This window comes from Lipophrys pholis (genome assembly GCF_963383615.2).
Source record: "Lipophrys pholis genome assembly, chromosome: 7".
NCBI classification, from domain to species: Eukaryota; Metazoa; Chordata; class Actinopteri; order Blenniiformes; family Blenniidae; genus Lipophrys; species Lipophrys pholis.
The window spans coordinates 18,057,571-18,071,213 of record NC_137638.1 but is presented as its reverse complement, the minus strand read 5'-3'; the positions used below and the strand labels follow the sequence as shown (position 1 = coordinate 18,071,213).

At 38.2% G+C, this 13,643-nt stretch overlaps 1 protein-coding gene across 1 annotated transcript; it reads right to left on the bottom strand.

Moving 5' to 3' along the window:
- Positions 1 to 1,591: 1,591 nt before the first annotated feature.
- On the bottom strand, positions 1,592 to 13,545 carry LOC308111602 (sodium- and chloride-dependent GABA transporter ine; the record flags this gene model as incomplete). Its single annotated transcript, XM_080466564.1, has 13 exons — positions 1,592 to 1,708; positions 2,139 to 2,306; positions 2,389 to 2,489; positions 3,236 to 3,335; positions 3,449 to 3,589; positions 4,254 to 4,366; positions 5,074 to 5,198; positions 5,717 to 5,820; positions 6,743 to 6,877; positions 7,195 to 7,327; positions 8,144 to 8,354; positions 12,333 to 12,467; positions 13,335 to 13,545. The coding sequence occupies 13 exons, from the start codon at positions 13,543 to 13,545 to the stop codon at positions 1,592 to 1,594; spliced, it is 1,794 nt and encodes a 597-aa protein (XP_080322690.1).
- Positions 13,546 to 13,643: the final 98 nt, after the last annotated feature.

Sequence of the window (13,643 nt, the reverse complement as noted above, 5' to 3'; positions counted from 1 at the left end):
TGAACAATATCACCACAGTGTTATTTATAATGCATATCATATATATGAATAAAACATGAAGGCACATGAGGCAGAAGATATTATCTATAAAAAAAAATTTAAACTTCATATTATTCTTTCCTTTTTGTAAAACAATGGAAACAAAAGCATCACATTGTAAAATGTATGAAGCATTATGAAGCATTGTTAAGGGACGTCTGAAATCTATCTTTGCATCAGTTTAAAATCATAAACAGATTATACGGATAATACCTTCAGATAAAAGGCACCACTCTTAGCTGACAGATGTGTGCGATGAACAACCTAAAGAACTGAAAAGTCCAAAGGTGTGCTGCAGGCCACGACACTGAAAAATCACACAAAGATGTGATTTATTTCAGGCTGAAGTACTGATGACACACACCGGCTCTTAAGACTCGGAAAAAAAAAGAGGCCAGTCTTTTTGAGAGTAAGACATTTATCTTACTCTAAAAAAGTCAATCAACAACATGTTTTTAAGGCTGCAGCACAGATAAATGTAGCATTACATGATTGCCAGATAAGTGTTACCGTCATAAAGATTATATGTCCTCATTAGCCCAGTTCAGCTTCTTAGCAGCAGATCAAAGGCTCCACTCATAATCTCTGAACTCTCCCAAGACAGTAACAATTACGCTTCAACACTGTTACAATTAATCCTTCCAATAAATATAGCCACTGATAATTCAGGGGAGTGCTGGAGCCTATCCCAGCCGCACACATAAAACTATCTTTCAACAATACTCAATTATTGATTTTCAAACTGTGGTACACATGCCATCAGTGGTACACAAGCCCCTTTTAGTGGTACATGAAAGAAAATCACATTTTTGGGCAGTTATTTAAAAATATCTATTATATCATTATCGTTTTCTTCTTGTTGTTGTTTTTCTTGACTCTTGAAACAACAAGAAGAAAAAAAATATCATTATCAAACAAAATTCCACATCATCCATAACAAAGCATTTCTTTGGGCCCAGGATCCAGTGACAAATGGTGTTTTAGTACAATTGGTTGCATAATATTGGAATATAAACAATTGTGACATTTCATGGCAACACAAGTAGAAAACTAACAAACTGTGTTTCTATGAACCATTTGATTAGGACCTTCACATTAAAAAATAGAAAATTTAAAAAAGCCTTTTCAGGGCCACTGTAGTGCATTTGATTTAGCTATCCTTTATCCTATAACAACATTTTGTGGGAACTGCAAGTGGGAAATTCACTGCATTAAAAACTAAAAGGGAAATGACCATTTCAATGTCAGTCTTTTGTTGGAACAAGTAACTGCATGATCCACACAGGCTTTAGCATCACAGAAAGTTCAGTAAATGTACAGTGCGTTTAGGATAAAAGCCGGCTCTTGAGATATAGCTAACTACAAAAGCAAAAGTTTTTGATAGACACAACATTCACTCATACCATTACAACTACTTGTCTAATATTTCATTGGTCCCTTTAAGCTGGCACACAGGTGCCATTAGAAATGTTTCAGATAGTCCGTGCAATTCCCTTCACATGTAATGGTCATGATGTTATGGGTGGTCAAACCTCTGGACAAGTAATTCTGGTTAAGTAACGGATGTGACGCATTTTTCATTGGTCTTGCCATTGAGGATTTGTTTTTCTGACAAGTCACCCTCAGAAGCATCCAGGTCTATTTTCGGAGTCATAGCAGTCTTAATTCTCTGAGGATCACAGAGGGCAGGCTTTAGAAACACACAAATTAACTGCTACAACATTTAACAATCTTTAATAAATGTTTTCACCAAACCTGAACCACACCAATTTATATATACTGTGCAGCTGTCTTAGTTACAGTTTTGACAAGTTAAATTCTTTCGAAAATTTAAAGAAAAATGCATCTTCCTAAAAACCACTGTTAAGGTTGGAATGACTCATTTTTAATTCCTGAAAAAAATAATTATATATATATACTGTATATATATTTGTGAGATTGGTTCCAGTCAGAGCTTGTTTTTACTGCTATGTTGGTGTGATCCAGCACAGACACAACCACAACTGAAGTAATAAATTACACATAACAATCATGTAATCATTGCTAAAAGAGTTTCAACATTCTAACCTTAATGTCAGCATGTTGAAACTTGTTCTCACCTCAATAAGTGATCCTTTGTTGTTACAGATTTCATGAATAGCACCAAGTGGGATCCACACTATGGAGAACAGCGAGATGACCCAGCCACCACATTCAGCCCATAATGGAAATGTGTACTTCCCATAATGAGCAGGAGTGAACTGAACAATGCTGGAGATCAGTATGCACTACAAGAAAAACAGATTGTCTTAAGCACTGTCTTAATTCTTTTTAATCAGTTTTTTTCTCCACAATTTAAGCAGGACTCACCAACATTAAGACAGGACAGAGCACCAGCCAGCAGGCATGGAAGTAGATGTTTGGAGCTTTTCCCAGCATCTTCTTTACCATTGAGGAAATACGTGAGATACCTGACAGGGAAAGCAAGTGCAGATTTCAACTCTTTTTGCGGTAAATCAACATCGTCTAAAGAACATATTTTCACGTGAAACAAGATACGGTACACAATAAGTTTGTGTTGCAACTGGGAATTGAGTTACAGTCCTCAGACGCACAATAATCCATAGGGCATTCACCAAAACAAAAAATGCTGATGTAACAGTAGCTTCAGAAGCATACTCGTCTTTACGACAACTGAGTGCGTTGAAGTGCTGCACAGTGGTGTAGTGGTTACTGCGCTCTACATTTCTGTGTGAAGTTTGCATGTTCTCCCTGTTTTCCCAGGCTACTCCGGTTTCCTCCGACAGTCCAAAACATTCCTTTAAAGTTAACCTGAGCTTATCCAAGATTGTCCTTAGTTGTGAGTGAGAGAGACTGACTGTTTCTCTGTGTTTTCTGTATTTTATTTTGACAAATGGTGTACTCTGCCTTCAGCCATTGTTAACTAAGACAGGCTAAACAGTACTGTTACCCTGGAAAAAAAACAGTACAGAAAAAAGATTGATGGATGGACGAACATAAAATATATAAAGGGATATAACAGCACCCTTAAGGGCTCGTGCCTACAATCCTCTTTCCTATAGCTGCCAACCTGTCTGCGAACATGGCATGCATCTTCAAATAACCCATCCTGCCAGCTTGGTTTGTCTGCATCATTTTCGGTCCTCTCGGCTTTCTTGGCACATTGTGATAGTGTGAATTGTATGTGAATTATTACCAAAGATCAAACAGACAGCAACAATTTCAAAGAGAGCCAAGAATATGAGGGAGACCATCGCAGTGTAGTGGTCCATTAGCTGAAACACATAGATGCCTCCCTGGAGAAGAAGAAAACAGGAACAGTTGAAAACAGACAGAAGGTTTTAGTCATCTAATGCAGGCTGTAAAGCTTCTGAGGTATTTGTTCCTGAGGTTAAAGTATGTGACAGACCTGAGTTATGTGAGGAATCCCCAGTAAAAAGCCTAAAGCGCACACAACCAAGGTGAGAAGCTCTTCTCTCTTTAGGAAACGCAGAAGTTTGGGTCCGAACTCATCCTTAATGAACGTCACGCCAACCTCAACAGTGGCAAACTGCACAACAAAACACTCACTTGTAACTTGGTACTTTTTTCAGCATGTTTCCGTTACGACCTAAAGAAATGCTTTTCTTCTTGATTTTGAAACTTTTAACGGCAAGTTTGAAACAGGATTTTTATAGTTGTTCCTGTGTGTGTATTTCATCCTAGTTCTCCAGTGTCCAGAAGTGTCCGAAAACATGTTTGAGGTTAATTGGTGACATAATACCTACTTGTTAATGTGTGTGAGTGTCTGCACTGTGATGGACTGGTGACCTGGCCAGAGTGTACTTAGCTCATAGTCGGGTAGGACCAGCTTTTTATTTCCTACTGACCCTAAGATATATTAATGTGAGAGCACATTAGGATATCAGACAGTCAACCAGAAAATACTACTTGGAACATACAAAGCATGAGGGGCCTGAGATTTAGAGAGATTGACGGAGCACAATGTGGTTCAAGCTCCCGTAAACCCGTTATATGGCATTTATCAAACAATTATGTATTTCATGTTTATTTCGTACTGCCGGCTGATAACCACTAAAAAGTACCTTATTGTAACAATCCAAATAAAAACCTATTCTATTCCTTTTTATTCTGTTCTCTTTATTCTATTCCGTGTCTTTGCAGATGTTGTCATTGTTCTCGAAGCACCTCTTGTGAAAGGAGCATTAGTTTACCTGACTGTCCAGACCTAGACACAGCAGCATGAAGAAGAACAAAGGTGTCCAGAGCTGAAAGGCTGGCATGGTGGAGAGGACTTCAGGGTAGATAACAAACACCAAACCTGGGCCTAAAGCATGACACAGCAAAAGAGTTACGACTAACACAGCATGACAACATACACAAGCATAGTCTGTGGTTTAACTCTGTATTGTTTGAGACAATAAAGTGAAGAAAGGTTAAGTTACTTGGTCCTTTGAATGTGTAGCATGGCTTGGATATGTTTCAGCTGAGAAACACGACTTCTCAGCCAAAGATACGAGATGTTAACGAGTAACCTGAGCTACCATGTGATCACAAAGCTTTGGTAAATAAAATATGGATGGTGCAATGTGTAGAAGAGGATACTAAAAACTGGTAAATAATCTATTTAGAGAATGTGCATGTTCTGTTAAAAGAATTAGCTTTACAGAAGCCATATATGCACATTCACATGCTCCCTCCTCACCACAACAGTCCGGTGCAGCAAACCTATTACCGTGAAATGTTTGGGAATGGCCTGATGCCCACTCAATAGACAGAGAGTGAAAAGCTGGTACAATGTTTAATGGCAAAGATGAAACACCCGTCGTTCCTCCTCAATCTGAGTTTTGACCTCAGCGTTCTAAAATAGAAAATACTTCAAAAACAGTGAAAAGATTCTGCTCTGTATGTTCTGAATTTTTATTTTCACCGTTTTACATGATTTGACATAAAACACCAAACCTGTTATTTACTCTGTGAAACAACACATTGATGAGCCCCGAGTCTGACTGTGTTTCCAAACTTAATACTTACCATCCGTGGCTATGTTGTCCACTGGAAGGTTATGAATGTGAGCTATGTAACCAATAGCCGAGAAAATCACAAAGCCAGCCAGAATACTGGTGAAGGAGTTGGTCAGTGACACTATTAATGCGTCCCTGCAAAAGAAGGAGGACAAATTCCATCTAGCTGAGTCAACTTTAAACATCCAAGATCTGTGGCCATCAACATAGCTGCTTTTTTATTTTATTCTTGTTGCTGAGAAAGACAGCATCAGAATACTCCCAGAAATCATCCTATTCTCAATAATAGATTTAATATTGCTCCAAAATGTCTCCTCTGTCTCCATATTATATCATTCATTCATTCATCCTCTTCCGCTTATCCATTTCTGGGTCGCGGGGGTGTCAGTCTGAGCACCATCACCCAGATCACAATGCACCGATTAAGAACCTTCATGCAGGTGGTGAGCCCACAGGAAGGTGACTCCCGGCGTGGGACACGAACCCACTACCCCTGAGATTGTGAGTCTCATGCTCTACCAACTGAGCTAGCCGGGGGACCATATTATATCAATACATAACAAATTTAGACACCAACATACATAAATTTTTACTGCAGGACACGTTCAGTGGAAAGAAAAAAAGCAATCAACTCTGGAATATTTCATCCTTACCTGAGAATGTTGTTGTTGAACTTGTTGTAACTTGCCATCGAAATCATGGAACCAAACGCTATTCCAAGTGAGTTAAACACCTGGGCAGCTGCATTAACCCAAACCTGTGAGGGACATACAACATAAAGGACAATGACACCCAGTTGTTTAGATATTGAAGATATACTAAAGATACTAAAGAGTCCCAACAAATATGTTTGCAATGTCTGTTGAAGTGGCCGCGTGTTTTTGTAAACAAATGAGAATTTAGAAAGACATGAACACCAATACATTTTGTATTTGGGATTTCTTAAATTTTCTAACAGGACAGATTCCTGCATTCATCCCTTTTGGATCATTTGGCTCCATCATGAAATCCCCCCTGGGCAGCACAAATGCATGAAAAGAATAATGAAAAAAAAAAACCTGCATGATTTACACACTGTTAAAAGACTTAAAAGCAACTTACTGGAAGTGATCCGAGAATTAAAAAGACTAGAAATGACATTGAATTTGCCACACACTTACTGGCACATCTCAAATTATTTTAAAACAATACAAAACATAATATTTTTTACAACTTAATTCATAAAACAGTAAGAATTCCAAAGAATTTTGAATTATTAAGCTGAGATATGTCAAGCCTTCTTTTTTTGTATTCTTTATAATTTTAGATTAGAGGTAATAACATCCCAAAATAAAGTATCTAAAAATAACTGAATATTCCCTATGATCAAATCTTTTACCTTTACCTGTTTCTTAACCAGAAACCACAATTGAAATCATAGCTAGAGATAGACAGATAGACAGACAGATAGAAAACTATGATACTTTTGAATTCATACACTGATTGTAGAAATAACTGACCAACTTGACTAACAAATGTATTTCTAATGTCTTGATGTGTAGTTAGTGCTGTAGGCTGGACCTTTAGCAGACAAAGGATACGAGTCTGACCTCCGAGTCAGGCACAACGCTCCAGAACAAAGAGCCTGCTGATATCTCTACTGATTAACAGATATAGCGTTACAATGGTTAGACTCTTACCTTCACTTCAAACAGTTTGCTCCAGCGAGGCGTCACAAAGTACAGGATACCGTCCCTGGCCCCAGGAAGTTGCACGTTGTTAATGAGCAGGCTGATTAGGATGAAGTACGGAAATATAGCGGTGAAATAAACAACCTGTGGAGCACAAACATGAGATGCTGTTGTGTTGGTGAGGATGCAAAAGTTGAACCATTAAACTACACACAGAATACTTTTGACGATGGTTTGGGTCTTGGCTTGTAATACATATGCATGTATGGCATAACACAGACAATGAAGATGTCAAATTTATTTTGAGGAATGTTCTTGCTTAAAGGCTGAAAAGTATTGAAAAAAAAAACAACTTTTGTCTGTCAGTGTTCCTGCAAACACCCTCATAGAATTAGTAACACTAAGCCAGAATTAATCATCACACATGCACACATCGGCTGAAGAACAGCTGTTGTTTAGACCTTGCCAGAAGATTTGACTCCTTTAAATATGGAGAAATACACAACGACCCAGGCAACAACAAGACAACCAAAGAGCTCCCAGCGAAGGCCTCCAGCTTCTTCAATGCCGTTGGTCTTCTCCAGCAGCCTGTCACTGTAAACACAGAATAGAGACACTTAATAAAGGAGGATGTCCATGTTTGGCCAAAACTGCTAGAATTTTGACAGCAAATTGCATGTTTATAATATGAAATCTAAAAAGTATGATTAAGATAAACATGTTATTTATCAAAAAACAAACACTCGAAATAGAGAAGGCAAAAGAAAGTAATGATCACACTTAGGTGTTTTATTAACTTATTTCTATAAGTGACAGAATCAAAACATTGGAAAACATTGTATTTTTTTTGCTTTAGACTTTATCTTAAACAGTTCTTTTTCCCCCTGCATCTTTGCTGTGTTAAAATGTACCAATGTTTCTATCAATTGTTTTATATATATATATATATATATATATATTTGTTTGTTTGTTTGTTTTTATTGCAGATCTCATAGTATCTTAACTGTGCGCCATCCTTTTCTTGTCATGTTAGCCTTGGGCACCATTGTCACTTAGACTATGGACTTCTCTTATATTGCACATTTTGCCTCTTCAGTAATCTAAAAGTACTTTTTACGTGCACATTATTGGGAGTAACTTAGGAATCAGTGTCTGAACTTGGGGTTCAGTCCTGTGTTGTGGGACTAACTGTAAAGTCAATTTATCTATGAGTACAACTACAGTAAATTTAACTTCTCCTAAGCTAACCAACCATTATCCAAGCTTAACTACCATTATATAATAAAACCCAACCTTACCTAACAGTCTAAGTATTTCAACAGGGCTAGTTGTGCTGTTGAATAGAACAGCTAAAATGACCACAACCAAATAAATAGAATCTGGCAATGGGAAAGTGTTGAGGTCTCTCACTCATAGAACTGCTGGCTCGCCGACTGCAGGTGAGTGGCGTTGCCGGAAAACCCGGTAGAACAGTTTTCTAAGACATTCCATGTGTTGTTGCAGGACATCCAGGGGTGAGATGCTCCGAATGAGTTGAAGAAATAGAAGAGAGCCCAGCTGAGTAGCACATTGTAGTACGTAGAGAACATGAACGATATGACGACTGTGGCCAGGCCCACACCTGCAAAGTGACACGAGGGGATGGAGAGGGTAAAGTCAGGCACAAATCTGTAGGAGTCGCGTTAGAAGGATGCTGCACACTTCACCTCACATATTCATTTTAATACGCAATACATTACTGAGGGACAATTATTTGGTCCCTGTATTACAGTAAGAGGTGAGGTGAGCATCTCAAAGATTAAATAGTATAAACCGAGATCCTATGTTCAGTGGGAGCAAAAGATGATAAATCTAACACACACACACACACACACACACGCACACACACACACACACACACGCACGCACGCACACACACACGCACACACGAATGAGATGTGTTGTTGTTGTCCCCCCCCTCCCCTCCCGCTGTCTCTACTTCTCTCTTCCCTTCTCTTTCTGAGCGTTCCCAGTCATGATGTTGCCGGTTGTTAATAAAGAGAGCAACAGGAGGTGACTCCCGATCTCTTCCTGTTGCCAGATCAAAAACTGTTGCGATACTAAAAGGCTTTAGATCATATAATATTGTACGCTTCAGCTGCTGAACAGAACAAGGGGCAAGAAAAAAAAGGAATGTGAGATCAAAGTCCTCCAACATGTCAATTATTTAGTCTTTTAACACCTTTGGCTATTTGCTGCGTGTCAAGTCTCAGGTTGGATCATCAGCGAGTACGATCTGTTTCTTTTTCTTCTTTTCTCTCTCAAGAACTTGACATCTACAAGTGAACGGTGCAAGTAAATTAAAGTATTATTGATCCAAATTCTTTTAAAAATTGTTTCACCATCAATATTTGTCTTACATAAACTATATTGGAGAAACACAGATTTTAGAACATTAGCTGCAGGTTAATATGCATAACAAATTAACTTAAGGCAGTAGCTTAACATCTTTAAAATACATTTGCTTTTACAAGTATTGTCATTTCCAACTATTTTTGTATTTGCTTCATCTTGTGTTAGATATTGCACCGTTCTTTGTTTCCCTCCACTGTGACAGTAACAGTTCCATTGTCACAATTTTTGTGGTTTCTCATGAAAAACTCTCAGAATTTTCTATTCATCTTTCCATTCTCATTGACAGCTCAGTTTTCTATCGACTTTTATTATACCAAGGTGTGACTTGCTATGAGAGAGATGGGAGGATTACACCTCCCCTGGCCTAAATATCAATATTTCTCCACTGTATTTTGAGAGTGAAATTCACATGAATAAAGCTAATCGCAAATGGTGTATTACATTTCAGTTAAATCTTCCGTATTTTTTTTTAGGATAATCTAAAATTATTATGTTTTGTGTTTTTACAAAGTTAAAATTATTTTCATGTTCAACATAACGCTTCACCCCCGAGGAAACATCCCCTTAAGGATGCAAGTCAGTTTTAGCCTGGCGGTGCCATTGTTTTTCTCCACGGGATATTCCTCAACTCCATTTTTCACATAGTTCAGTTCCTCCTCAGCTACAACTATAGTTGGTTTTGCCATCACCAGTAACTTAACAGAATATTTTGACACTTACTAAAGAGTTGGAGCTCAACCTGATCCTTACAATAGCTGCTAGTCTATGAAGGCTTCCGGCTGATAAATCAAATGTTGACAGTCCTGAGAGTAAATCAAATAATTTTGCTCTTTATTTGCATTCAAGACATTTTTTAGGAGCAAAGACTGTAGTGGAAGCAAACGTCTCAACTAACCTGATGAAGCCTGTAATCAAAGAGTGTGGGATTATCGCTGTTGTTGAAGTTTGGAATGATCTGTGATCTCTTCTATCTATGATTCTATCTCAGATTTAAATAAAGGCTCCGGTGCTATTTTGTTTTTTTTAGTTTATGACTACTTTGCTTTGAAAAATCAGCAGCTCCTTGTGGTAAAGCAGAAATGCTATGCCTCACTGGATCCAGGTCACAATCCAGATGAAATGAAGGAATGATCTGAAGCTGAAAACCAGTCCCGTGTCAACAATGTGACAGAGCCAAAGGAAAGCCCTCCTGACCTCCAGGATGAGCTGCAATCACTGGGTATACTGCACAATGTCCTTTATTGGCCACATTTCTCTCTATACATGTAACTCACATAGTTCACCTCCAGTCTCGTAAATCAGGCTCATCACAAGTGGCGTTTGTATTTGTCATGTCAAACTGTCAAAATAAATTAGTCTGCCAGATTCAAAAACAAGACAAAGATTGACGACACCAAATCAAGGTTTCTACTATAACTTCTGTTTGCTTCACCTGTTCAGTAAATGGGCTGATTAACAAGATCACAAATAATCACTAATAGGAATTCTACATTGAAATGTTGAGCGGAAAGCAGAAAATGAAACATGAGCATGTTTGTTGATTAAATATATTTGTGGGCATCTTAAGGAATCATCACAGGTAAATCACAGTCACATTGCATCTGACTTGCACAGAGGAAATCATTCAGAACAACATACAGAAAGAAAACTACCTGAATTCGGCCCCCCGCTCAGCACAAAGCATTAACCAGGAAGAAATGAGCGATAAATCAAGTGAGGGACCCATATGTTTTGACCGGGTAGATAATCTCTGTCTTTAAGGAGATAAGAAAACTACGGAGAAAGATTTTGAGTTAGAACAAGAATAAACAGCAGTTTTCATTTCATTCCCACATGTGTGGATTGTTGATGGCTGAGCCCTTGTTTGATTTTGATAGAGACGTGTTAAATGACGGTCAATGTATCTGAGTCTGCAGATTTCAGTTCATTTTGAGATACAAGTCACTTTGTGTGTTGCTCTGAACAAGCAGCCTTCACACTATATGCTGTAGTTTTAGTGTTAAATGAACTGATGCAGACTCAACCACCACATCTACAGTCCAATACAGAATCTTTAGAGGATTCAGTTCATTGTTTTAGCGATTTGATCATTTCTTTCAAGCACACTGACACTGCAATCAGTCCCAGAAACTATAAGTGATTACATACACAGCTCGAAAGATATTGATTAATGCTGTGGTTCTAAAATTTACTGAACAAGTTCTCATCCATCAACATGAGAACATGCGTTTCATTTGTCAAATAAAAAAGGCAGAATTCATTCAGATCTAGCAGCACTTAGAAACATTGATGACTCTCACTTATTTCCCTCATGAGCATTGAAGACATTTAGCAATACATGTAGTCATGGGAAAACAAAGTAGAATTTTCCAATTTGAAATGTGACTTTGTAAATATTCTATTCAAACCATGACGCAAAAAAGGCAAATGCCACAATGGTCAGTTAAAGATTACTTGACACAGTTAAATGCAGCAGGTAATATATAGCTCAGTTTGGACATGAAGTTCTAACATGACCCAGTTAACAAGACACAATCTACAGCAATATAACATCACAGAGGATTTCAAATGTGACGTGATCTTTAGTTAGTTAGTAATGTATGGTAATTATTTGTTAACATTTTCAGTGTTTATCTCTTTGAACATGTGTGAAACAGTCTTTTATAGCCTTTGTAAACATTAATAGCTCTACTTCACGCTTCTCCTGTTCTTAATGTTCCTTGTTGTTATAAATGATCATATTGTTGACCAGAAGTCTGTGGGTCTGACGGTAAATTATTACATAAAGAAGAAACTTTCAGTTTCTTTAGAAATGTCCGTTTATGTGACCTCTATTCCCACATTCCTGCTGAGTACATTCAAAAGATTAAAGACAGAAAGTAAAAGTTATCCCACACAAGGAACACACTTATCAGCAGTAGACTGACTTTAAGTGGCTTTATGAAAGCAAGGGTAGACGTACCCACTAATTTTGACTATATTATGCATATGTTTGGAAGTTTAACGCAGAAAAAAAAAGTGTTTGCTATTGATTTTAACATGAGCACAACACTAAAGCCTGCATACGTACACTTTGTTTGCAGCCTGAGCTGAACTTTGTAAGAACACTTAGATGAGGCATATATTTGGCTGTGAAAATGAATTAATATCCAACAAATCTGCATGTATTGCATTACAGGAGTGTTTAATCTAGTGGGTCACTCACCTTTAAACAGGGGACATATTTTAGCAAATGCATGCACAGGCCCTAAACGAGTATACTGGCCAATAGCAAATTCCATGAAGAGCAGAGGGATGCCACACAGGAGCAGCATGGTGAAGTACGGGACCAGAAAGGCACCTGAAACACAAGAATGACAATGGCTACGGAGCAAAAATGTCTGATGTCTGTGATGTGGTAGCTGCTGCATCTTTATTATGCAATATGTTGTCACAATGTACCTAAAAGTGACTGAGAAATCGCTCTATATCGTGCAACGATGCTAAAAGATATACAAAAGCGACTCATAAATTATAATGAGAAGTACATCTACTTTCTACCTTTTGTAAAGCTATGGGTTTGTAATTGGCTCTATTCTGCACAATCAGCTTCCAATGTTTTAGACAAACTCCTTTGACTAAACAAAATATTTTTTTTATTGCTTATGGTTTATGGACCTCAACAGCTGCTCGGACTTGGAGCAGGAGGGAGGTGTAATGTGGTCTGAGCTATGTAAAGGGAGCTTGCCCTCCTACAGTTTGACAATGGCTGGGCTAAACAGTGCCTCTTTGTTTCCTTTCTGCAAAACTATAAAGTACACCGGTTCATTTCTTCATGTAGTATATTCTGTCTGTGCTCCAGCAGTTAAAAATCAAACAATTCTAAAATAAGCAAATATGTCAATATGAGTGTGGATTACAGAACAAATGGATGTTTGCTGAAAATGGTAACTAAATCAGAAATTAACAAATTTACTGTGATAAACACTAATTCTAACAATGTGCTGAAGATATAAAGAATAAAAATAAGTTAGTAGCAGATGCATGGTAATAAATTGAATGATATAGATGACGTGTAGCTCGTAGTAATCCTTGAAGGACAGTATCTCATTCCAAAAACTATCAACTCATGCAAATAAATATAAGACTGAAGTTGTGCTTCTTGTGCTACAATGAGTGGTGGCTTCAGGTCTGCATGGGGATGTTTCTGCACACCAGACAGTCTTACCTCCTCCGCTGCGGTAGCACAGGTAGGGAAACCTCCACACATTGCCCAGTCCCACTGCGTAACCCACAGATGCCAGGATGAACTCCAGCCGCCGGCTCCATGTGGGTCTCTGAAGCTCTGGTTCTGCGGTGATCTCGACCATGGCTGTCAGCTCCGAAGGTTTCACATCAGCATCTCTCTCATCCAACGCGTTCTTTGGGCTTTCATCCATCGTTACCCAATAATGATATTGAAATGCACGCTATCTCAGAATGGAAAACGAATAATCCATGTACACATTACAGTAAAACGTATTGTTCTGAATGCACC